Here is a 26,593-nt window from a genome sequence, read left to right as displayed (position 1 = left end):
GGGAAGCAACAGGGAGAACTTTGTGGATTGAAAATCAGTACTGAGGGGTAGAGATGAGTGTTTAGGGTGACTGTATGTGTGTGTGTGTGTGTGTGTGTGTGTGTGTGTGCAGGCTGTCAGTGCAGATGAACGTTGTGGGGGTCCAGCACTTGAGCAAGCTCTGTCGCAGAATGCCTCAGCTTCAGGTATCTAGATCCCTTTCTTTTCCACTCAAAACTCTTTTTTTTCTTTTTTTTAACTTATTAAAAAATTTTCCAAAAACATGTATACAATACAGAGAATAGTATGAAACAAACAATATAAAACGAACAGTAGCATCTTCCACTACAGAGAGAAAGATAAAACAAAACAAAACAAAACAGACTAAACAAGGCAAAACAAACCTGTAACAACAACAACAACATCAACAAATACAAAAAGAAAAAAGCAAGATTTGTCCAATCATTCAATCAATCAATGTTTACACATTAATGATTGTAGTAATCATGATTTAAGATGACATTAATAATAAATAGCCTGGACCAGTTGTAATATAGCAACAGCATCAATTATGTCAACTATTACAGTAATGGTATTTAGGTGAGGCGAAAGTGAGTGGTGGCATTATAATATCATAATAATAAGGAGCATGAGTAAACCACTTCTACATTACTGGAAAAGAAAGCACTTTCAGCCTTAGGGAGTTTACAGCCTGAGCAGGCTTCCCTGCGTAATATTTGGTGTGGAAAAAGGCAGAAAATGCACTGAAATCAACCATTTTTCCTCCAAATTGTGACACATGTGGGTTCAGCCAGAAATACTGTAGAAGTTAGTTCCCTTTGTTACTTGTTTGTGCATAGTATACATGTGGGAAAGTGGAAACGGCTCAAATGAAATGAATTTTGATGGCCATAGCTATGGTCTGGTGCAGGGCTTAATGATTTGACATTTTGTACCCTGTCAGCAGTATGGAAATATCCATTATAAGTCCAAGGGAAACAAGCTGGTGTTACAGGTAACTCTGGAGTACAAAGTGTTATCTGCTGCTTTGCTGATGAAAAAATGATGAGACACTTATAGAACAGTGCTACTTTCAAAGTGACTCGGCAGCTGTGTGTGATATTTTTAAGAGGTTGTTTGTTGATAAAAAAAAAAAGATAAAAATTTAAAAAAAAAAAAGATCAGTGGCTTCCTTTTGGAATAGAGTATTCTTTGGTGGGTGGTGTCATTTGACCTGACATTTGTGGATCTAGAGAACACTGGCATACAGACACACAGACACAGACAGACAGACAGAGACACACACAGATACACACACACACGTACACACACATGTGCGCGCACGCGCGCGCACACACACACACACACACACACACACACACACACACACACACTCATGCTGTGAGGGCTAGTCGATATGAATATTCACTATTATTACTACTATTATTAAGTTTATCATTATTGTTATTATCATCATCATCATCATCATCTTCATTACCATTATTATTTGTGCAGTCACTGGTCCACGTGTCAACAGCTTACGCCAACTGTGACCGAGAGCAGGTGGCAGAACAGGTGTATGAGCCGCCCCTCCACCCTCGCAAGCTGATAGACGCCATGGAGTGAGTCATTTGTGCTTTGGAGTGCGTTGTTTATGGAGTGAGTTTTTGCTGTGGAGTGAAGTCGTTTATGGACTGAGTCGTTTATGGAGTAAGTTGTTTTTGCAATGGAGTGAGTCGTTTATGGAGTAAGTTGTTTTAGCAATGCAGTGAGTCGTTTATGGAGTGAGTTTTTGCTATGGAGTGAAGTCGTTTATGGACTGAGTCGTTTATGGAGTAAGTTGTTTTTGCAATGGAGTGAGTCGTTTTTGCTTTGGAGTGCGTTGTTTATGGAGTGAGTTTTTCCTAAGGAGTGAAGTCGTTTATGGACTGAGTCGTTTATGGAGTAAGTTGTTTTTGCAATGGAGTGAGTCGTTTTTGCTTTGGAGTGCGTTGTTTATGGAGTGAGTTTTTGCTATGGAGTGAAGTCGTTTATGGACTGAGTCGTTTATGGAGTTTTTTGCAATGGAGTGAGTCTTTTATGGAGTGAGTTTTTGCTTTGGAGTGAAGTTGTTTATGGACTGAGTCGTAAGTTGTTTTTGCAGTGGAGTGAGTCGTTTATGGAGTGAGTTTTTGCTATGGAGTGAAGTCGTTTATGGACTGAGTCGTTTATGGAGTAAGTTGTTTTTGCAATGGAGTGAGTCGTTTTTGCTTTGGAGTGAGTCGTTTATGGAGTGAGTTTTAGCTATGAAGTCGTTTATGGACTGAGTCGTAAGTTGTTTTTGCAGTGGAGTGAGTTGTTTATGGAGTGAGTTTTTGTTATGGAGTGAAGTCATTTATGGACTGAGTCTTTCATAGAGTAAGTTGTTTTTGCAATGGAGTGAGTCGTTTATGGAGTGAGTTTTTGTTATGGAGTGAAGTTGTTTATGGACTGAGTCGTAAGTTGTTTTTGCAGTGGAGTGAGTCGTTTATGGAGTGAGTTTTTGTTATGGAGTGAAGTTGTTTATGGACTGAGTCATTTATGGAGTAAGTTGTTTTTGCAATGCAGTGAGTCGTTTATGGAGTGAGTTTTTGCTATGGAGTGAAGTTGTTTATGGACCGAGTCGTAAGTTGTTTTTGCAGTGGAGTGAGTCATTTATGGAGTGATTTTTTGTTATGGAGTGAAGTTGTTTATGGACTGAGTCGTTTATGGAGTAAGTTGTTTTTGCAATGCAGTGAGTCGTTTATGGAGTGAGTTTTTGCTATGGAGTGAAGTTGTTTATGGACTGAATCGTAAGTTGTTTTTGCAGTGGAGTGAGTCGTTTATGGAGTGAGTTTTTGTTATGGAGTGAAGTTGTTTATGGACTGAGTCGTTTATGGAGTAAGTTGTTTTTGCAGTGGAATGAGTCATTTATGGAGTGAGTTTTTGCTATGGAGTGAAGTTGTTTATGGACTGAGTCGTTTATGGAGTAAGTTGTTTTTGCAATGGAGTAAGTTGTTTTTGCAATGGAGTGGGTTGTTTATGGAGTGAGTTTTTGCTATGAAGAAAGTTGTTAATGGAGTGAGTTGTTTTTGCTATGGAGTGAGTTGTTCTGGCCTGAAAACATCAAAGAATGCTCATGTCACACACACACATGTGTGTGCTTACATGTATGTGTATGCACCAGTTTCAACACACATAGACAGACGTGTGCATGTGCACACACACTTGCACTAACAAACCGTAAAAACTTGTATTTATGCATACTTTGATATCTGTGTGAGTTTGTAAATTGTATATTTTTAAATGATTAGGCTTGAAATTGCACTCTCATCCATCCAGAAAGTCTAATGGTATTATATTACACAAGTACACAGCCTTTATTATTACTTTTTTTTTATCACAACAGAAATTCAGGCTCCTTGGGGAGAGCGTGTTACCATAGAGCAGCACCATCCTTTTTCATTGACTCACTTGTGTAAACAAAGTGAGTCTATGTTTTAATCCGGTGTTCGGTTGTCTGTGTGTGTGTGTGTCCGTGTGTCCGTGGTAAACTTTAACATTGACATTTTCTCTGCACATACTTTGGCAGTTGACACCAAATTAGGCATAAAAATTGGAAAAATTCAGTTCTTTCCAGTCATCTTGTTTAAAACAATATTGCACCTATGGGATGGGCACACACACACACAAAAAAAAATGAAGCCTCATTATATGCAAACTGCATTTACTGTTATATTTATATTTTTTGTATTCTCTAAACTTGGCACTTTGATCTGATATTCTGACCCAACAACAAGAGCAGTCATTATTATCATTTTTTGTTCAAACAGGAACTTCTTTTGCTAAGCATGGAAGTTTTATTTATTTTGCAAACGTTTTGGTGCAGATAGTAAAAAAGGTAAATTACTCTGTAATTAATGCTAGGGGACTTAATTCGCTTTAAACTGATCTTTCTCATCTTAAACATTACATTTTGAAATTATACTCAATACACAAAAAGCTTGAATTTTTTTTAAAAAGTGTATCACAAGTGAGTCTTGAAGGCCTTGCCTCTTTTTTTTTTTTCTGTCTCCAAGTGTACATGTTTTACTATCATAATAGATTTTTCTATAGAATTTCACCTGGGACAACCCCTTTCGTGTGCAGTGAGTTCTTTTACTATTTTAGTGCTCTATGTACATTCTGCATGTGGGACCTTAGTTTATTGTCTGATCCAAATGACTAGCATCCAGACCATCACTATAGGTCTAGTGGAGGGGGGTGGGGGTTAAAAAAAAATCCTGGTCTCTGGTGTGTGTGTGTGGTCACCTGGCGACCTGACATCAATAGTTTTCAGCAGACTGCGAACTCTGGGACTGCAACTAAACGAACCTGCGTGTGGCTGTGTATGGCAGGGGACTTGGAATGAGCGGCCTGGGAGTAATGCCCTTGAAATGATGCAAATGATGGGACAGCAAAAGCAACAAAAAAAAAAAAAAAAAAAAAAAAAAATTTTTCGGAATATGTGTCTCTTCCGCTCAGGTGGATGGACGCAGACACTGTGGAAGCTCTGACAGAGAAGCTGATCGGGAATCGCCCCAACACCTACACCTACACCAAGGCCATGGCTGAGACGCTGCTGCTGGAGGAAGCCAAAGGTCTGCCCGTGGCCATCATCAGGCCCTCCATCGTCGGCGCCTCCTGGGAGGAACCGCTGCCGGTGAGTCAGCATGGGGGAGGGAAAAGTCTTCACTGCCGTATTGCTTCTCAGTAAACATGTCCCATGAGGACAAAGATCTGATGGGTCCTTCTCACGCTTGCACATGCTTATATAACATGTGTTAGCGTGTGTGCTTTTGTTGTGCTTTTTGTCTGTATGACATGATTGTGAAGCACTTTGGGAGAAAAAGTAATAAGTGCTGTATAAATGTACATAAATGTTACTATTGTTATTATTACTTAGTTCCTGATATGCGTTTTCTGTCTTTTTTTTTCCACAAGGGCTGGGTGGACAACCTGAATGGTCCCACAGGGTTGCTAGTTGCTGTGAGTATACTTCGTTCACTGTTTTCTGCTCTTGTAGCTGCTGGGGTTGAACGGTCCGTCCATGGTCACATTTGTGTCTTGTTCTCTTTCCTCATATGCACATGTACTTGAAACAGGGAGATCGAGAGGGAGAGAGAGTGTGTGCGTATGTGTGTGTGTGTGCGTGTGTGTGTGTATCAGAATCAGTTCAAATTATCAAGTGAACCGTAACAAGGTCTACAAGACAAACATATGTACCCAGACATATGTGTGTACGCATGCACTCATAGTACGTGTGTATGAGTGCATGCATACTGTGTTTGATAGAGTCTCGAAAGCCTCACCTCTCCTGCTTGTTGGTTATGCTTGTTATTTGACTTGGGGTATAGGCGAGTCTTTGTATGTACACCGTGTTACCATTCAGTGTCGTATACTGACCGTATCAAACTGGAGCAAGGTGCACCCAGTAGCTTTGCACTGCAGACCAGTTATTCAGGGTCGGGGTGCCGGCGACTAAACCAGCACTCCCACCGCTCCCTTCTGGGACTGGTGAGGCGGGTGGCTAGACACCCTTATGGAATTAAAAACGAGATCCATAAAAGGGCGTCGGCTCAGGAGAGCCACGGACGGCCATCTAGCTCCACCACCACCACCACCGGCTGACATAGTACAAAGATAAGACCCCCAGGCTTTAGTTCTTGCCAAAACCCAAGCCCCGATCATCTTGACCTCGAGGGCTTTTTGCCAGTAGTTCATGAAACTATGGCCTCACTGTAGCTCAGCCAATCAAAATGATCCATTGCCTCCAGTGCTGAGCACTTCCACCATTTATTTATTCATTCACACTTTAGCACATTCCAGGCCGGTTGGACTGGGTAAGTATACTAGCTAAACTGGGGGTTATATGAAGGATCTCCCTTTATTGCTTTAAACAAAAGTGTAGGATTTTATTCATTTGTTAACAATGTTTGTTCACTTGATTATATATGTATTTTTTTCATTTGTATTTTTTTTTTTTGGGGGGGGGGGGGTGGGGGGGGGTATCTTCTCTAGAATTTGAGTTTTGCCATCTTTAGTAGAGGCTAAGTATTCAAAGTGTTATTTTTTTTCATGTTTAAAGAAACTTGTACAGGGTTGTTTTTTTTTTTGCACTGTAGTTGCTCAGTCAGTGGAATGTAATATGATAGAGTGAACAGGGGTGGACAGATAGTATCAGAACTTTTTTATATATTTTTATCAGAACTAGGCAGACAGTCTTTGTCCTTGACAGACCTTGTGTGACAAGACCAATCCCTTATCTTCTTCTTTTTATTAATTCGTGGGCTACAACTTCCACGTTCACTCGTATGTACACGAGTGGGCTTTTACGTGTATGACCATTTTTACTCTGCCATGTAGGCAACCATACTACGTTTTGGGGGCTGTGCATGCTGGGTATGTTCTTGTTTCCATAACCCACCAAACGCTGACATGGAATACAGGATCTTTAACATGCGTATTTGATCTTCTGCTTGTGTATACACATGAAAGGGGTTCAGGCACAAGCAGGTCTGCACATATGTTGACCTGGGAGATCGGAAAAATCTCCACTCTTTACCCACCAGGCCGTTACCGACATTTGAACCTGGGACCCTCAGATTGAAGGTCCAAGGCTTAAACCAGTCGGCTGTTGTGCCCGTCAGTCCCTTATGATCTTGTTTGTTTGATTTGATTTGACTCTCAGATTGGCAAAGGACTGCTGAGATGTATGCATGGTAACTTTCACGGCACAGCTGACCTGATCCCTGTAGACACCGTCACTAACGCCATCATCGCCGTGGCCTGGTACACAGGGGTGGAAAGGTCAGAGGTTGAGGTCATTTGTGTGTGGATGTGTGTTGTGTGTGTATGTGTGTGTGTTGTGTATGTGTGTGTGTGTGTGTGTTGTATGTGTATGTGCATGTGTGTGTGTGTATGCGTTTAGATTTTTTTTCTTCTTTTTTTTTTTATTCATTATTATCCTTATCATATTTGATTAGTGGACTCTACTTAACAGCCAGTTGTGGCAGATATTGACAGCAAATAACTAAATGAATAAACTGATGAAAGTGATATAGATGATGTAGGTTTCTGTGACATGTGTATTCATATTCAATGCTTTTCTTAGACATGTGTTTCACGTTTTATCAGTGATATATTTGTGGTGACCACTTTGTTTTAAATCAATCAGTGTGCAGTCTAATTTTTGTACTGTATTCCTCTAAATATACTCCCGAGGGAGAGCGAGTCACTACACTACAGTGCCGCCCATTTAAAAAAAAAATTTCCTGCATGCAGTTTTCTTTGTTTTTTCCTATCGAAGTGGATTTCTCTGCAGAATTTTGCCAGGAACAATCCTTTGTTGCTGTGGGTTCTTTTATGTGCGCAAAGTGCATGCTGCACACGGGACCTCGGTTTATCGTCTCATCCGAATGACTAGCGTCCAAACCACCACTCAAGGTCTAGTGGAGGGGGAGAAAATATCGGTGGCTGAGCTGTGATTCGAATCAGCGTGCTCAGATTCTCTCGCTTCCTAGGTGGACGCGTTACCTCTAGGCCATCACTCCACCGTTTTACAGTGAGGTGATTTTCAAAAGATTGAGATGGTTGTTTCAGTTTCAAGGAAGTGTCAAAGTGTGCAGAACGATCTATATATGCTGCATCACATCTGCTGTAAAAATGATCATGACATGAAAAATAAGACAAAAGCACTCAACAAATTTCAAAATTGTGAATAAATCTTTTTCCCAGTACTGATACTGTCTTGTACATGTGCAGACCCAGTACAACACTGGTGTACAACTGTACTACAGGTCAGATGAATCGCTTGACATGGGGCCAAGTTGGTGAGTAGTGCAGATGTACTTACTGTGTTGTCAGTCATAAAAGCAGATGTACTTACTGTGTTGTCAGTCATAAAAGTCATAAAAGCAGATGTACTGTGTTGTCAGTCATAAAAGCAGATGTACTTACTGTGTTGTCAGTCATAAAAAAATAAGTTCTTTTTCTTTCTTTTTTTTTTTTTTTTCAAATAAAATTTATATCAGAGATGGTTATACTAGATAAGTAACATGCTGTGTAGTGGAAAATTGTGTTTATGGTGTACTGGGTATTTTTTTTCCATCCCGTTTTGTAAATTGTTCTGACTACGAAACTATATTGTGTTATTTTTATTTGTTGTCACAGCAGACGACTTTATTTTCTTGCTTAGAAAAAGAAAAAAAAGAAAAGAAACCAAGAAGGGATGTGCCAATGAAATTTTGGATGTGACTCTCTGTTTTATCTGCACCATTGAAAGAAAATTTAGTGTAATAAAATCTCACTAGTTTTAGTTTCAGTTTCAGTTTCAATGACGTGTCAAAGCATATAGACTGATCCATATACGCTACACCACATCTGCTGAAAAAGAAAAGAAAGAATCAAACAAAAGAGCAGATTCCTGATCTTCAATTCAACCTGAAATTAATAAACAGTAAGGCCAGGAGACCATGTGTTTGTTCTGTATCGTCAGTGTGTTCTGTGTGGCTTGTTCAGGATTAAAGAGGCTGTGCCAGTCTTGAATAAAAGCTAATTTGTGTTTGCACATTTTCTTCTGTCTTTGCTGCTGTGTGCACATGTCAAATGATCGGTATAAGGACAGGCCCGGCGCTTCCTTTTTGAGGAAGTGTCTGGGTTTGTTCCAGTGTACCTTTTTATTTACCTGTGTGCTAGCAGAATCGGTAGCGTAAGCAGCACTGACTTGAAGTTGTGTACCCTGTGTATGGAGAGAGTTACCACTCTGTACTATTTGTTATTCACTTAAACCCAACTTGCTGAATAGGCCTTGAGAGCCTACCCTAGGTTTGCGTAAAACACTAACATGTAATGGAGGGGGGGGGGGGGGGAAGCTTCTCTGATGATTGTTTGAAAATGTGTGTGACTGTAATGATGTTTTTGACAGAGCGCATGTCCTATGAGTACTTCATGAAGAATCCTTGCAACGTGGTGGCACGCATCCCAAACCCTCGCTTCACTCTCAGCAGCATGTGGAAGATGCTCAGCATGACCTTTGACCATCTGTTGCCGGCCTACATCATGGACGGATACCTCCGTTTGATCGGCAAAAAACCCATGTAAGTTAGCTCTGCATGTTGTTGGTGTGTTTGTTTGGTTGGTTTGTTTTTTTTTTTTTATCTTTCTGAGGGGATTGCTGAAGATGTCTGTCTTGTTTGTCTGTCTGTCTGTGTCTCTTGTCTTTCTGTCTCTTTTTGTTTGTGGTCTGTGTTTGTGTTGTTTTTTTCTGCCTTCCTCTCGTCTCTTTCTGCTTTGTTTTGTACTGTATAACAGTATTGTATTGTATTTTATTGTATTGTATTGTATTGTATTACTTTTTTGTCGCAATAGATTTTTTGTATGAAATTCAGGCTGCTCCCACTACAGAGAGTGCTTCCCCACAGTGCAGCACCACTCTTTTTTTTTCCTTTTTTTTCTCTCTCTCTTTTTCTCTCTCTCTATTTTGTTTTCTGCCTGCTAGTGTATCTATTTTCCTATCAAAGTGGATTTTTGTTCAGGATTTGCCAGTGACAACCCTTTTTGCTGCCGTGGGTTCTTTTATGTGCATCAAGTGCATGCTAGCAACACACAGGACCTTGGTTTATTATCTCATCTGAATGACTACCGCTCAAGGCCTTGTGGAGGGGAAGAAAATACTGGCAAATGATTATGAGTTTCAAACCTGTGCGCTCAGATTTGCTCTTGCTTCCTTGGCGGTCGCGGTACCACTAGGCCACCACTCCACCTTTCTTTTTGATCTGAAGAATGTGCATCAGGAAGGAAAAGTGTGCCTGGCCTCATGGTGACCAGACATTAACCCCTTGACTGTTGTTAACGAGTCGTTGAAGAGCTGTCACCTTCACTGAGATGAGACACAGCTTACAGGTCAATACGTCAGTGACCACTCTTTACTTCATCTTCATCCTCTTGGGGTTGTCGTCCTTTGTGTTCAGTAAGAAAAAAAAAAAATCAATAACGCCATTGAGAAATACTCAAAAGTAGTAACTGTTAGTCAGTCAAACTCATGCTGCACTGATACTTTTATTTCACCCAAGTTCTGTAGTCATGGAGTGAGTAGCTTCCTGTGGAATGCTGGCACGATTGCAGATGAGCCTGACTATGGGGGTGAGGGATCAGTATGTGGATAATGCACTGACATGGCATGGATAATTGGCAGCAAACTGAAAGATAGAAATGAAAATCTAGAAAAGAAGAAGTGCAACATTGCATCACACGTTTTCAGTCACGCATTTCCGTATTTTGTTTTGTTTTGATGTTTTTTTCATTCTTTTCTATTATCAGGTACTTATGTACATGTTCGTATTTAAGCGTGTACTTGTCTATTTAGGCATGTACCTTCATTGTGCATCCGTAGAAAATTCTCCACCTGTGCAAAAAGAGGAAGCTAGTCAGGGATACAGAGGGGAGGTAACCTACTTCCGGGAGGTTATCCGCCGTAGCTACTTTCGGTTTCTCCGCATAGGCGGATAGTAGTTTGCACAGGACAGGAATCCGACTCCCTGCCGGAGTCTGCACTAGTGGGTCACGATAAGTATGTTAGATAAATGTAATTTTAGGAAAAAAAATTTCCTTTCTGTGACCTGTATATCTATGCAGTCAGTGTTGTGGGTTTCAGGTTTGTGAAGATTCAGGACAGACTGTGGAAGGCGGTGGGTACCCTGGAATTCTTCACGTCCCGACAGTGGAACTTTCGCAATGACAACGTCTTCATGCTCCTCAGTAAAATGTCCTATGAGGACAAAAAGGTGAGGGTTCCACCTCTTTTTGTTGTTGTTGTTGTTGTTGTTGTTGTTGTTGTTGTTGTTGTTATTCTTCTTCTTCTTCTTCTTCTTCTTCTTCTTCTTCTTCTTCTTCTTCTTTAAACCCACCAGTAGCCGTGACAGGGATTTAAACTTAAACCAGTTGACTATTGTGCCCATCAAGGATAGGGTTCATTTTCTTTTTCTCTCATTTCTGTCAAACCAGACTGCGACGTTTGGTTCCTCCTTTTGTATGTATTATTTATTTTATGTCATTTGATGTAAAAATGTAACCCAAACAAACAAACAATTTATAGATTTTTTTTTTCATTTTGTATGTGAAATCCCTAGTCGTGTAACAAAATCTTGTTGAAAAACAAAAGGAAAAAAAAGTTTGCTGCTGTAGGTTCACTGACATGCGCTAAGTGCACGCTGTACATGGGACCTCATTTTATCATGTCATGTGAATGACTGGTATCCAGACCATTGGTGAAGATCTAATGGAGGGGGAGAAAATTGCGATTTGATCCCCACACGCTCAGATTTTCTCGCTTTCTAGGTGGGACACATTACCACTCAGCCATTATTCCACCCTGTCTTGTTCACTGGTATTCTCAGCTGTATTCTCAGCTGGAGTGGTGTCAATCTGTCTTTGTGGTTGCAGACGTTCCCCTTCGACCCTCGCTCCATAGACTGGGCCAGGTACATGGAAAACTACTGTCTGGGGGCCAAGCAGTTTGTCCTCAAAGAAGAAATCTCTGAGTTGCCCAAAGCCCGCATTTCTCTGCAGAGGTAAGTGCGGTTCCTTTTGGTTTTTTGTTGTTGTTGTTTTTTTCCTTGTGTGTGTGTGTGTGTGTGTGTATTGTTTGTGTGCACCAGAAAAAAGGACTTTTTTTTCCTATGATGATGAATGATGTAGGTGATGAAGATGCTGCTATAGGGGTCCAGATAGTGCTTGTCAGATATCAGCCATGTGCCTTCACCAGTCTCCTCTCGCACTGTGTGGTTACAGGTTATGTATATAGCAGCCCTGAAAGTTGTGATAGTGCTTGTTAGGTATCAACCGTGTGCCTTCACCAATCTCTTCTTGCACTGTGTCGTTACAGGTTATGTATAAAGCAGCCCTGAAAGTTGTGTTAGTGCTTGTCAGATATCAACCATGTGCCTTCACCAATCTTCTTGCACTGTGTCGTTACAGGTTATGTATATAGCAGCCCTGAAAGTTGTGTTAGTGGTTGTCAGATATCAACCATGTGCCTTCACCAATCTCCTCTTGCACTGTGTCGTTACAGGTTATGTATAAAGCAGCCCTGAAAGTTGTGTTAGTGCTTGTCAGATATCAATCATGCGCCTTCACCAATCTCCTTGCACTGTGTCGTTACAGGTTATGTATATAGCAGCCCTGAAAGTTGTGTTAGTGCTTGTCAGATATCAGCCGTGTGCCTTCACCAATCTCTTCTTGCACTGTGTCGTTACAGGTTATGTATAAAGCAGCCCTGAAAGTTGTGTTAGTGCTTGTCAGATATCAACCATGTGCCTTCATCAATCTTCTTGCACTGTGTCGTTACAGGTTATGTATATAGCAGCCCTGAAAGTTGTGTTAGTGCTTGTCAGATATCAACCATGTGCCTTCACCAATCTCTTCTTGCACTGTGTCGTTACAGGTTATGTATATACTATAGCAGCCCTGAAAGTTGTGTTAGTGGTTGACAGGTATCAACCATGTGCCTTCACCAATCTCTTCTTGCACTGTGTCGTTACAGGTTATGTATATAGCAGCCCTGAAAGTTGTGTTAGTGCTTGTCAGATATCAACCATGTGCCTTCACCAATCTCTTCTTGCACTGTGTCGTTACAGGTTATGTATATAGCAGCCCTGAAAGTTGTGTTAGTGCTTGTCAGATATCAACCATGTGCCTTCACCAATCTCCTTGCACTGTGTCGTTACAGGTTATGTATATAGCAGCCCTGAAAGTTGTGTTAGTGCTTGTCAGATATCAACCATGTGCCTTCACCAATCCCCTCTTGCACTGTGTCGTTACAGGTTATGTATATACTATAGCAGCCCTGAAAGTTGTGTTAGTGGTTGACAGGTATCAACCATGTGCCTTCACCAATCTCTTCTTGCACTGTGTCGTTACAGGTTATGTATATAGCAGCCCTGAAAGTTGTGTTAGTGCTTGTCAGATATCAACCATGTGCCTTCACCAATCCCCTCTTGCACTGTGTCGTTACAGGTTATGTATATACTATAGCAGCCCTGAAAGTTGTGTTAGTGCTTGTCAGATATCAACCATGTGCCTTCACCAATCCCCTCTTGCACTGTGTCGTGACAGGTTACAACGAATACAGCAGGTCCTGAAGGTGGTGGGGGCAGTGTTGCTGTGGCGACTGCTGGTGAAGCGCGTCCCCGTCTGCCACGCCCTGTGGAACTTGTTCCTCTCCTGGGTTCTCTGGGTCTTCCACAAAATCCCCCTCGTGGCACGGTCGTCGTAATCCTGCCTTTCCCCCTGGCCCCTGTACTCTTGTTCCTTGGGTTTTTTGTGACTGATATATCTTCCGTGAAGCCTTCGAATGTCTGCGGATTTTTTTTTTTTTTTTTTTTTTTTTTTCTTCTTCTGTCCTCCCTTCAACGCTTGTTGGATAGGTGGGGGTGGGGGTTGGGGGGGGGGGGGGACCTCTGGATGGTTCAAAGCCATGGATTTACTCTTGAGATATATGTCTCCCTTCTCTTGAAATCATACATACATGGTAACATCTTCCATATGTGGTTGTTTTGGTTTCTTTGTTGTTTTTTTCTTTTTTGCTGTTGTCGTTTTTTGGGGGGTCTTTTTTTTTTGTGCTCATGAAAGACTCCCATTGACAGAAGGACAGGGCTTTGGTGGAAGCTGAAAACTTTGTGAAAATTGTTAAAACTTGCTGTTATGTGTGGATGTCATTATCTTCGTGATTTGGTGGCAGGATTCAAAATCATACTTTGCTCTTTCTTTTTTCTTTCTTTTTTCTTTTTGTTTTTAACAGAATACTCTTCCAACTTGCTTTTTATTGGTTGCTATTCAACATTTATTTTCTGGTAATTTATGCACAGCAAACGGTTTACTGGAGGTGTTCTTTCTTCAAACATCCAGTCCTGTGAGTCCTGTGCTATGTGCTCTTGCTCTTCTTCAAAAACAAATCATTTATCGAAGCTTGTTTCTCCACAGAATTCGCTTTTAGTCTGTGCACCTGCTACTGAAGCCACATTGTAATACTGTTAAATTTGTAAAAAAGTTCTGTTGTTATCAGTGTGTTAAATTTGCAAAAAAAAGTTCTGTTGTTATCAGTGTGTTAAATTTGCACAAAGGTTCTGTTGTTATCAATGTTTTGGGTGTTTTCTTTTCCTTTTTAAGTTAAATTTCGTTTTTCAATATCTACTTTTCCCGCCTCCAATTTCTGGTGGCAGTTTTTACACTTAATATATATCGGTGATGACTCTCACTTTGTCGATTTCATGTAAGAAGATGGGGTTTACTTCTTCTTTGTTTATCTTTTAACTTGTTCTTCATTTATTGTTTTGTTTTGGGTTTTTTTTTCCATTGGTTAATTGGAATATACATTTTTATTTAGAGGGGTAAATGCCTGCTTCTCTGAGGGTCAGTCTTTCTAATGTGTAAAACTTGTACATACTTTGAGTTTCTGGTTATGGATTCCTGTTGAATTTTTGGATAATTCATAAGAAATTGAATGGTGTAATTTATGGGTTGTTTGGCTGCAGCCTCAGAAGCAACCAGTACATGTATGTATATATATATATATATATATATATATATATATATGTATATATCACTTTGCAATCATCCCCTGTTTACATGATACTCATTGCCATCAACGCAATGACAAATGTGTGTGTTCATTACTGTGTATGCATGCGAGTAAGTGAAAGTGTGTGTGCGTGCGTGCGTGTGTGTGTGTGTGTGTGTGTGTTAAATATTGAAAATGATTGATTTAAGTTTTGTTTAAAAAAAAAAAAAAAAGCATAACAATATAACATCTTTCAAATGAAAAACTAACAACTATTACAGCAAACTAACTGGACTATTTAACAAGGAGTTCAAAAAGTCATACATTAGCAATGGACTGCGAAGATTGTCAACACTGGAGATGATTTCAGTTCAGGGATGTGACACTTTAACATATTGTACTTTAGTATATGGTTGGTTGTTATGTGTGCACCACAGATGTAAGAAACATTACAGACATATTTGGTCTTAAAACAATCCATTTTACATCTGCAGATTTGAGAAATGATTTGCCTGTTATGAAAATCATTTTGGTAATGTTTTCCCATGAAACCATACATTTTCTGTATATTCTTATGTAACTCCGAATTACCGGTTTGTTTTTCTTCAAGCTGAAATTTTGACCATTTGACTTTTCTACCATGGTGCAACATTCCTGTAGTGAAAGCAAAATATTTAAATCTAACTCCTTCATGGAACTTCTAGCTCCTTTTTTAGCAAAAATGTCAGCTTTTTCATTATAGTAAAAACCGCAATGAGAAGGAATCCAGCTAAAGGTTATGTAAGAGCCTCTTTGTGAATCAAATGTTTGATTTCAATAATGAGCTCATACCTAACCGTTTCTTTTAGAAGTTCATTAGCGTGAAGAACTGATTTAGAATCAACACAAAATAGAATCTGAAATATAGTTTTTGGAAAAGATATCATAAAATTTAACGCCATTAGAATTGCTATGAGTTCAGCTGTGAAGATGGACTTATTCTCTCCCAGATGAAATGAGTTTTGAAAGTTAAGGTCTGGAATAACAAAAACAGCACCAGTTCTATTATTTACAACAGAGCCATCTGTAAATATCTTTAGATGATTAAGGTATTTCTCTACCAAATGAATTCATACATGCGATGTAAGTAAATTTATGTTATCATCTTTGGTCAGATCAGTATGATTGATATCAAATTGCGCTCTTTGGAGTTCCTATACAGGTGTAGGTGATACCACAGACCTTTTAGCAAAATGTGGGGTTTTATTCATGCCGGAATTTGTTAAAATATTTGGTGTGTATGTTCCCAGTGTGGCATGAGAGGTTATAGATCTAGCTCTCTTTGGAAAATCGTGGTCGGATTTGAGAGTTATTTCTGATTCCAAATCATTTTCATCAGTTAAACTTCTCAAGACAAATTTACTACACGCAAGTTCCCTTTGATCCTCTAATGGTAATACTCCTGCTGCACTGTACGTTTTCTTACTGGAAGCATGGACTGGTAAGGCAAGTGCCAGTTTATATGCACTACAGTCTCTGCTTTGAATTGTTTTCAATAAATATTTCGATACACTGAAGTATACTTCTTGTGCATATATAAGTTTTGACCGAACAAGTGATGTGCAAAGGTGTAGTAGAGTGAATATATCCTGGCTCCATGGTTATTTGCATACTATTTTCAAGAAGTTTAATGTTTTCCTGGCCTTTGTTAAAATGTCATCGATACGATGATTCCAAGTTAATTTTGATGTAAAGTGCACTCCAAGGAATTTAACTACTTTTTTATATTCCAGGGTGTTATCATAAATTTTAAAGGAAGGCAATGTTGCTAGACTTGATCCATTATTAAAAAGCATCAAATGTGTTGGTTTTTTTTGGTGTATATTTGCAGACCATTCTCGCTCATTATTCATTTTGATACAGCTTTTTTGTGTAATTCATATATGGGGCAGGTGTATTCTTTTTGATTGTAACTTTCATCCACATTCATATCGTCAGCTAGTTTTTTTTGGTAGATCATTCATTAGAATGTTGAACAATATTGGAGCAATTACAGAACCCTGAGGAATACTTGTCTGCAATGTTCGTGTAGATGAATACGTATTCCCTATTTTAGTCAGAATTTTTCTGTTTTCTAAGAAGTCTTTTATAAAGTTATATATATATGTCCCGATAATCCAGTCGTCTTCAGTTTTAACATTAGATGTGAATGCCACACTTGGTCATATGCTTTAATGATGTCGAAAAAAGTTGCAAGCAAACATTTGCGTTTCGCAAATTGTACTTAACCTGAGTGGTTAATTTCACTAAATGATCAATGTGTGTGTTTGTGTGCATGTGTGTGTGTATGTAAGTGTTTGTAAACAAATACATGTGTGTGTGTGTGTGTGTGTGTGTACAGATATATGTGTGTGTGTGTGTGTGTGTGTTGGAGTATACCAGCTGCACTGTTTATTACCATGATCTCCAAAGATTCAAATGATCTGCTGCGCAACTTTGCCCATTTTTACGCAACAACTTTTTTTCCTACCCTTTCAGCTTGACTGCCACAGACGGTGAAGAGAGTCATGTTAACTTTGAAAGCGTACATCACATTTGTGGGGTAAAAAAAAAGACCCATTTTACAAAATGGCAATATAGTCAGTATTCCTTCCCTGGCTTCATGGATAGACAGAGTACCCACGATTGTCAAACACATTACTGCTTGTTGTCTCTCACTGGTAAAAAAAAAAAAAAAGACCCATTTATTAGTGTGAGACTTTCTGGGGTTTTTTTTTCTTTCTTTCTTTCTAATTTTATTTTTTAACATAAGATCAAGGATGAGGGTTATTAGTTTCATTTGTTTGAAGTGTCCCAAAATTGATCTTTTTGAAATTTCCATTTCTTTGTATTTGCTCAGAAGGTTAATTTGTGTACATTGAAGACGGTAGTTTTGCATGGTGATGGTGCTCACTTTGGTTGTGTTGTGTGCAATTCAGAACACTATTCAGACTCTGAGGAAGATACCTTTTTGCAGACAGGCTCACATACAGGTACGGCATTCTTTCTGTTCCAACATCTTCTGTCATTCATCTAAAAAGAAAAAAGTCTCATGTGTGAATTGACATTGCATTGGAGAATACATGAAAAAAAACTATAAACATATTTTCACTTATATCGGTATGTGTATTCTTGCATGCGCGCTCACACACATGCACACACGCACACACACACCCATACACACACACACACACACACTCATGTGTGCATGCACACACATATGCATGGGCACGCACACGCCCACACATAACACAGCACGAAAAATAGTTTAAATGACTGATGCCCGTTCTTCCAACTTCCCAATCTAGCCCCGAATTTCAAAATTCAGGTTTTTTTGTTGTTGTTGCTGTTTGACATAGATGAAGGATGTCCCTAGTGTACTGATCTTCACCGATGAAATATATTACCAGATCAACATCAGTTTCCAATTTGCTGAAAATCATCATTGACTCTTTCCATGACAGATCATCAAACATATGAATTTTACAGATGGTACTTCTCATCTCTTTGCTCTCTGTGATACTTGTTTCAGTGATTTGGAATTGAAACTAATTGTAACTTTGAAGCATTGCTTTCTACGCAGAAATGCACTAGAATGAAAAATACTGTAAGTTGTGGTGGTCTGGTTATGCTTGGATTTTGCGCCTCGCAATGCAGAATTGCAGGTTGTTTGGGTGTTTTTTTGTGTGTTTTTTTTCATGGTTGTGCTCATTACAGGAGTTCTGATTATTACCTTAATTTAATATATTTGTAAAATTTGAGGAATTTAACTTTTAAAAATTTTATTTTGATGATAAAGAAAGGGAATTAGTTGTTTGTTTAAACCAAGGTTCGTTTTCTTAAGTTACACGGCTTTATTTTCTGATTCTTGTTTGAGTATGAATCATTCAGACAGGAGTGTTCAGTCAGCTGTGTACAAAGCTTTTATTCAGCCGTGTACAATCTTATTGTATAACTCAGCTGCCCTGATGGGGCAAGAGAGTAGCGTTTGTTTGAATTTTGAATCTCTGATTGGATTTTGAAGTCTGAGTCTTATGGTTAGATTTTGTATTTCGAAACTTTGGATTTGGAATTTTTTTTTTCTTTTTTTTTTTCTCCACTGTTTGGGGCCACATCATAGTTGATGATGCATGGGGAAAATCTTCAGCTCTAGAGGGAGAGAGAGAGCAAGTGGAAGAAAATAAGAGAATGAGTGGGAAATCAATGGATTGTGGCTTTGTCGTTTTGTTTCTTTGGAAGTCTGTTGGATTTCTGCTTTACTCTGACATAATGATGGTAATCTTGTTGATACTAAGTGCGAATAAGTTGCCATTTTTGCAGTTCTGGCATTTTCTTTTTTTCTTTTTTTCTTTTTTTGTTGTTGATTGTTTGAACCTTTTTCTTTTCAAGTCTGGGAGTTATAAATCAAAAGCTGAAAGGTTGGTACTTCCAACTGGACATACCAATGTCATTTGCCCTGGCATGAGTTTCATGGTTTTCGGTATTTGCCTCATTTGATCAAATGTACATATTATGTTGTCTATAATGAATCTGTGTCTGTTTTTATCTCTCGTGTTTGATTTGCTTCATGATGTGCTCTTGGCTTTTGTGGCTTCAGTGGTCGGCTGAACGAACTGCATTGCAAACTATGAATTTTCGGTCCCAGTGATTATTGGCAGAAAAAATGGCTTGGATGGTTTGTTTTTTTCCCCCGTGATGGACAACATTTCAAACAGTATTATCTGAAAAGTTTGTATCTTTGCATGCCATGCACCTGTTTCAGTGTAACAAATTTAAAAGGAAGAGAAAAAGTAAATGATTTTTGGAAACTGTGTAAAAATAGGATGGATTGGGTGTAATCAGAATGTGAGGATTTTCAGATTTTACAGACTTGTAAATTGAATAAGAGTCTGTGTACTGTAGCCAGGAATGGTGTGTATGTAGCGGTATGCTTTTGTTTTCTTTTACGTGCGTGTGGTTTTATTGTGGTTGGGTTGGGGTTTGCACAGGTATGTTGCGTTCAGAAGAAGATGGGGACTGATCTCATATTCATTTATGTTGGAAGAGCAAATTGTAAAATGTACACAATATTTATTAACTCACTCTTCAGCTGGGAAGAGTGAATTGGAAGCTGTTTGTTTGGAATATAGAATGACGGATCTCATTCTGTCTTCTGGAAATAATGGATGAATAAACTGGATTGATGGTTGGGGTGGTGGTGGGGGTGTGGGGGTGGCGGTGTTGTTACAAATTGAAGTGTTGTGTAATTTAGGATCATGTTCACTTATCTGGAAAGAGTGAATCGTAACATACGATTTTTAGACATTAAGATTTCATTCACATGGAAAGAATGAATTGCTAAGTGTTCATGATATGAAGGAAAGCATTAACTCTAAGGAAATTTCATTCAATCATTTAGGAAGAGTGAAATGTAAGAAGTTGTTACAAAGAATAATAATACAATGATATAATATTCATTCACTCATTCGGAAAAGTGGATAAGTAGACGTTCATATAAAGAATAGTATTCAGGATCTCATTCACTCATTTTGGAAGAGTGGATGTGCAGAAGTTCAAATGAATGATAATGTTCATGATCTTATTCACTCATTTGGGAAGAGCGGATCTGAAGATGTTCAAGTGAAGAATGATATTCAGGATCTCATTTACTCATTAATTTTGAGAAGAGTGGATAAGCAGAATTTTATATGGAAAAAAAAAGGGATCATAACGACATATGTTAATACATGTACGAAGTACAATATGGGGATCTCAGTGGTATATGTTAATATGAAGTACATTATGGACATGTGCTTCCTGTTCATGTGATAAACATATAGAGAAATAAAATGTCGTCTGTGATAAATATCATCTCTGGTTTGCTTTTGTCAAAGTGAACAGCAATTGTTACATTGTGTTGGGTAGACTAGTCCATTTATTTTTTTATTTTTCCTTTCACCTTTTCTGTCCTTTATGTTTTATGATACTAAAGCTTCTAATGATAAACAAAATAATGTATCACGGAAGTGTACAGAACATTGAGTTTGTGTGTGTGTGTGGTGTGTGTGTGGTTGTGTGTGTGTGTGTGTGTGTGTGTGGTTGTGTGTGTGTGCATATGCAGATATGCACCAGCTCAGTTACACACACAGACACACACACACACACACACACACACACACACACACTAGTAACTTGCAACCAGACATCATCATCAGTTTATTCCTGAACCATGTCTTAATGTGCATTCTATTTACAGTCTTTGCAATATGTAAAACAGTCAGTCCTCTTCCTGTGAATGCCTGCTAAACTTATCTAAGTGTGCCAAATTGAGCAAAATAATTCAGTCATCTTCCTGTTATAGGTAGTGTGACAGCCCATCATGCGACATAAATGAGTACTCAGATTATATCACTATCAACGGTTTTGATGCATTAACGTGCAGTTGTTGTTTTGTTGACTTCAGATTGGTTGATTTGAAATGTTGATTGTTTGCTCCATGTTAATATTGTTTCTCCATTCACTCAAGAATGGAGCAAAAGGAAGTAAAACATTGTTCTTTTCTTCGTTGATGGTTCAAAGGATGTTATCGTGTCAATATTGTCAATTCTCAGATTGATGATTGTTGAGGGTTTTTTTTTGTTTTTGTTTGTTCTTTTTTTCACAGTTTTGAACATTTCTGATGTGGTGAAAATTTTTTTTTTTTTTTTTTGGGAGGGGGGTGGGGGTGGGGGGTAGTCCCGATAGATACAGCCCTTTGCGTTCCGCTGGAATGCAAACATAAAGATCAATATGTCACGTGTTTGATGTTCAGAATATTTTGAAAACAAGTGGGACATGTTCCATATTTTTAGAAACAGCAGACTGAATTTCTCATTGATTGTTTTATTAAGACGATTTGCTATAGCTTTGTATTATCATTGTATAAACAACCACATCATTCATGATGGTGCACATTCCTGTGTAACCCTTTCAGAACTGTGCAGCATCTACTTTAGCACCAGTTTATTCTGTGTTCCTCTTTTCACGTGGCAAGTTGGAATCGCTGATATACTTATTATAGTCAGTCAAAAAAAAAGAAAAAAAAAAGTGAATGAGTGATTCATGTAATTTGTGACTTTTTCTTTCATGTAAAGCGCTCTTAGCTCTTAGAGAGAAAGGACGCTGTACAAATGTACACTATTATTATTATTTTTGTTGGGTTTTTTTTAAATTAGTATTATTATTATTATTAGGTTTTATACTTTCAACCTTAAACTTGAGTTTGTGTCACTCTCAGTCTCTGTTTGTAAGCACATGCATACTATTTGATTACTGGACATTATTATTATGTCTAAACATCAAGTTATGTTGAATGAACGAAGGCTTGCTTGCATATGTGTGCATATGAGTGTGTGTCTTTGTGTATGTGTTTGGGATTGTGTGTCAGTGTGTGCGCGCGCAAACGCGTGCGTGCGTGCGCGCATGTGTGATGCACTGAATGTCTCCCTAACGATGTAAGCACTGGAAAAAACATGCATTGAGGCAGCCTGTTTTAACACCGTTAATTACTGTTTTCTCCAATCGAACCACATTAGTGGCATCAATGCTGGGAGGGGCAGGTGAGGAAACAGATCAGTGCTTTTAGAGGGTTGTTTTTTTGTTGTTTTTTTTTTGTTGCACATTGCCGTTGTTGTTTTTTGCCCAGTACTGTCTATTCCCCTGTAAGGAGGCACTGTAGCACAATGGATGAGGCATTGGACTTCTGATCCAGTGGCCAGGGTTCGATCCTTCAATGCCCAGAGTTTCGGTCTGGTGTTGTGTCCTCGGCACTTAACTCCCAAAATTTCCTGACTCCACTCAGGTGTGAACGAGTATCTTGACTTGCTGGGGAAGGTTAAGACAATGGAAGGAGAGAATTGGGCCGTGTTTTCCTGTGACGAACCGTATCAGACACAGTGGGTATGAATATTCACTGCCTCAATGGCTGTAAAAAGGCCATAGGACCTTTAACCTTTATTCCTCTCTATCCTTTCTTGTTTGTTGTCTTATCATTGATGCTTTTTTTTTTTTTTTTTTGCTGAGGAAGGTGGTGTGTGAAACCACTGAAAATATGGAAGTAAGTTCAGAGTTCTGATTCCGAGTGTGGAAACTTTCTTCTAAAGTGGAACCAAAAAATGGCAATGGGGTGGAGACCTCTCCACCTGTTTGTTTATGAAAACATTTTGATATTCAAGGTCAGAGGTCAAAGTCATAATAGAGTCAAACCAAATCAACATTTTGATATTCAAGGTCAGAGGTCAAAGTCATAATAGAGTCAAACCAAATCAACTTCTGACCATCATGGATTTGTGTTGATTCTTGATCATTATTTTACGGAAACCAAAAAAATCTTATTTCAAGTTACTGACTGCTCTAAATGAGTGAAACTGTTTGGAATTACTAGTGCAGTATTATGTTCTTCCCATCTGGAGCTGATCTTTACTCTTTCACCTCCAAAGGCAACTTGAGTCGACCAGACAGTTCACGCCAAAGACGACTTTTGTTGACATCGAGGGGCCATGTTAATTAAAAGGATTGTTTTTCACGTTATAACAAAGGTTGACAGCTGCAGGCAGCTATCCCGCGCTATGGGAAATTGACAGACCTTCCCCACTTGGCCGAGTTTAAAGTGAAGAAGTCTATGATGTTGTCTTGACATGAATCGAATCGTGTGACTGAGTGCATTGAGTCTAAAATATTTGGTGCTGGGAAGAGTTTTCACACAGAAACTCGGCGATGAAAGAGTTAAAACTTGTGCTTAAACTGAGCTTGTTCTTCATCGAACTTGCTCGCCTATACCCTTATGGAGATGCCAGGGGTTTATTCAGTATAAAAGTATCCCTGCCTTCTGAAAGTTTCCTCTGTTCTATTGCTCTCTTTGTTTCTGCATTTTCTTCCTTCAGTATTATTTGCTTTTTCTGATATCTCAGTCCATTCCTTTTTCGTTTTATTTTTTTTAATCTTTTTTTTAATATAATTTTTTTGCCAGCAAACTTTGACACTTTTTCTTTGTCTAATGCACAGTCTATGATGTAGTGCCTGTGCTGTTTTGCTTTTGGGGATTAGTTAATGATAATAGCACTAGCTGTCCGTTCTTTTGTGTTGATTGCCTAAAATGTCCTTTTTATGTAATTTTATGTGGCTTTGAATTGGATTCCACCCTCCACACCCCTCATTATTATTATAGATTAAGCAGGACTGACGACCTGATCACAACCTTGTTTAAGTCTTGTATGTATTTGCCTTAAGGAGCTGAATGGTTTGGATGATATGTTACGAACTGCAGTGTGTTGTTTTTGTAGGTTTTTTAAATTATTTATTTTTCAATTTTTATTTTCATTTATTTATTTATTACTGTTAGATGTGAGAGTCTTGTGTTCAACATAGATGGCTATATTTTGTTTAGTTGGGTGGCCCTGTTGTGGCCCTGTGCGATCAGCGGGACTGTATATAACCAACAATGTCAAATGCTATCCAGTGACTGTCGTAAAATTCTGGGAACTGTCTCTGTCACTCTCGGTGAAGCAAACAGGAATATCCTGGGTCTAACCGTAAGTTACTGAATTATTTTTTACTTTGAAATTCCCCCCCCCCCCCCCCCCCCCCCCCGCTCCACTTCCCCTCGTGGGGATGCTGGGGAGTGGCTCTTTCAGTTAAAGATAGCATCACCATCATCCTGAAAAATGTACGCTAGAAATTTCCTCATTTTTTTTGACTCGTTTTTTTTCTGGCTTTGCCCTTCTCGGTCTGCCGTCACTTACTTTCTCATTGTCTGCCTTGCTGATCCATTCGCCTTTTTTTTTTTTCTTTAATTCTAGAAAGCCTGAAATGTTGGGGTTTTTTTTTTTTTTCATTTCTGGATTTGATAATTGGTCATTCTTATGTTTTTTGGTGGTTGTTTTTTGTTGTTGTCTTGCGCTTAGTGATGTGTAATAATGTAAGGTTCCATTTTTTGTTTTTATATGGCTTTTGTTATACATATTTTTGTGTGATAGTATTGTGTTTAGGCTTTTGCTTTTTGTTTTCTTCTTTAATCCTCGGGCAAAATACATTGGTTGAAAGGTCAATGTCAGAGGCATGTCCTAGGCTGTTATTGTGAATATGACTTTACTTGTGTTCCAGATTTCGGCTGATTGAAATGTGCTTCAAGGCTTCATTGAATGTCTCATGGGGTGATTTATGTAACAGAGCTGTGGTTTTTGATACAAGGTCAGACTTTTAATTTCCCAAGCAAATAAAACTGTAAGTAAAATGTTGATTTTCTGTAACAGTTTAAGAGAGCTTTTCTTATTGACCACCACAATCAAAAAAGTATTCATTGGAAACGTGATTTTCTTGTCTGTAAACTTGAACTTTGCCATGCATGATCGACTGATTGTGTTGTTAATTAACTCACTCAGCTTGGATTAATAAAGACATGATTGATGTTTGCATGAAGTCTCTGTGTCATTCTCTAAAATTCACTTTGGTAAGTATGTGTAATTAAAAAAGTATTCATTGGAAACGTGATTTTCTTGTCTGTAAACTTGAATTTTGCCATGCATGATCGACTGATTGTGTTGTTAATTAACTCACTCAACTTGGATTAATAAAGACATGATTGATGTTTGCATGAAGTCTCTGTGTCATTCTCTAAAATTCACTGTGGCCAACTTGCCCATGACAAATGCCATTGCCAGTCCCGATCAGCCTTGATTGTCAGGGGGGGCACTTTTCAGTTCAGTTTCAGCAGATATTGACAGCAATCGAAAACACAAAATCAGTGTCTCTCCATTTTACACCAAACTGCATGACAAACATCTAAAAGTGAAAGAAACATATCTGGAAAGATTATGTCCCCCCACCCCCACCCCTTCGCGCAACCCCCCAAAAAGAAAAGAAAACAAAAATAGAAGAAATAACAAACAATGACACTCGTGTACAAGAAACCAAGGTATACTGATTTATTTGACACCGAATGACATGACACTATATTTAGTACTGAAATGACACAACTCACATCTACACACAATTTAAAAAAAAACTGAAAGGTTGTTTTTCAAAATGAATTCATCCAGGTCTACTTCCGAACAATCCAAAGAGTGTACAATACAAAAGCACACTGCCATAATCTAAGTCTGTATGTGACAAATGCTGGCTAGATTTCTTCTCAATTATATCAATGTCACTATCAACTGTCACACAAAGATCTATTCCCGTGCATTTTGTATCAAACGAAGTTACCTGTATCTGCAACAGCAAGACATACATTTTATCAATGCACCGTGTATCCTATGTACCAGATATCAATTACATCCGTCTCGAATGACCTAAAGATAAACTATCAACATCAACATGTTTGAAATCGACTGAGAACACTCACATCTTCAACAATCCAAGGAAAATAAGTCCAATTATTTTACACCATGTGACACTAAAGAATTTTAGCTTATACAATATATATATATATATATATATATATATCATAGAATATATATTCAGAGAATATGGTATCGCTGCTTTTTTTTTTATAAGTATGCTAATGACAATATTCAGTATCTGCAACAAAACAGACATCTTCCATGTATTTCACACAAAATGGCATCTCTAACGTGAAAATCCAAACAGTATGTGTCCACCACCAGAATCTAAAATGATGCAAACAAAGTACATCCATGTAATGATTTTGACGAAACAACACCACTACCAATAATCCAAAGAATACATGGCCTTCAGTCTTACAGATAATGACAACTCAACTGTTGTACAAAATAATACATCTTCCTATACATTGTATACCAGACAATATCTTGAACATCTACGACAAACTACAACAAATCACACATGAAGGAATGCCATAAACCACATCTATGACACAAGTCCTGTCTTAACTGCATTGAGGAAAATTAAAATGGAGTGAAACGACCATCACCTTTACACGTACAGGTACAGAATTTGGGACTTTTTTTTTCTTTTTTTTTTTTAAGCCTTTTTGGCTTTTCTTAATATAGAAATAGTTTAGTGTTG

At 38.5% G+C, this 26,593-nt stretch overlaps 2 protein-coding genes and 1 long non-coding RNA gene across 3 annotated transcripts in view; 1 reads left to right on the top strand and 2 right to left on the bottom strand.

Annotated features, from left to right (window-relative positions):
- The window catches only part of LOC143286539 (fatty acyl-CoA reductase 1-like), a 23,266-nt gene extending 9,978 nt beyond the window's left edge, over positions 1-13,288 (top strand). The window contains exons 4-13 of the mRNA XM_076594142.1: positions 113-185; positions 1,495-1,601; positions 4,501-4,678; positions 4,960-5,004; positions 6,707-6,825; positions 7,780-7,847; positions 8,942-9,113; positions 10,670-10,799; positions 11,458-11,585; positions 13,129-13,288. Of these exons, the coding sequence (XP_076450257.1) occupies positions 113-185; positions 1,495-1,601; positions 4,501-4,678; positions 4,960-5,004; positions 6,707-6,825; positions 7,780-7,847; positions 8,942-9,113; positions 10,670-10,799; positions 11,458-11,585; positions 13,129-13,288 (1,180 nt within the window). The remainder of the gene's footprint in view (positions 1-112; positions 186-1,494; positions 1,602-4,500; positions 4,679-4,959; positions 5,005-6,706; positions 6,826-7,779; positions 7,848-8,941; positions 9,114-10,669; positions 10,800-11,457; positions 11,586-13,128) is intronic.
- LOC143286941 (bifunctional peptidase and (3S)-lysyl hydroxylase Jmjd7-like) overlaps positions 1-26,593 on the bottom strand; it is a 153,997-nt gene that overhangs the window by 32,980 nt on the left and 94,424 nt on the right. The window lies entirely within an intron of this gene.
- LOC143286945 (uncharacterized) overlaps positions 1-26,593 on the bottom strand; it is a 380,932-nt gene that overhangs the window by 281,958 nt on the left and 72,381 nt on the right. The window lies entirely within an intron of this gene.

The sequence above is a fragment of the Babylonia areolata genome, chromosome 10 (assembly GCF_041734735.1).
Source record: "Babylonia areolata isolate BAREFJ2019XMU chromosome 10, ASM4173473v1, whole genome shotgun sequence".
Lineage (NCBI taxonomy): Eukaryota > Metazoa > Mollusca > Gastropoda > Neogastropoda > Buccinidae > Babylonia > Babylonia areolata.
This window is presented reverse-complemented; position numbering and strand designations above follow the sequence as displayed.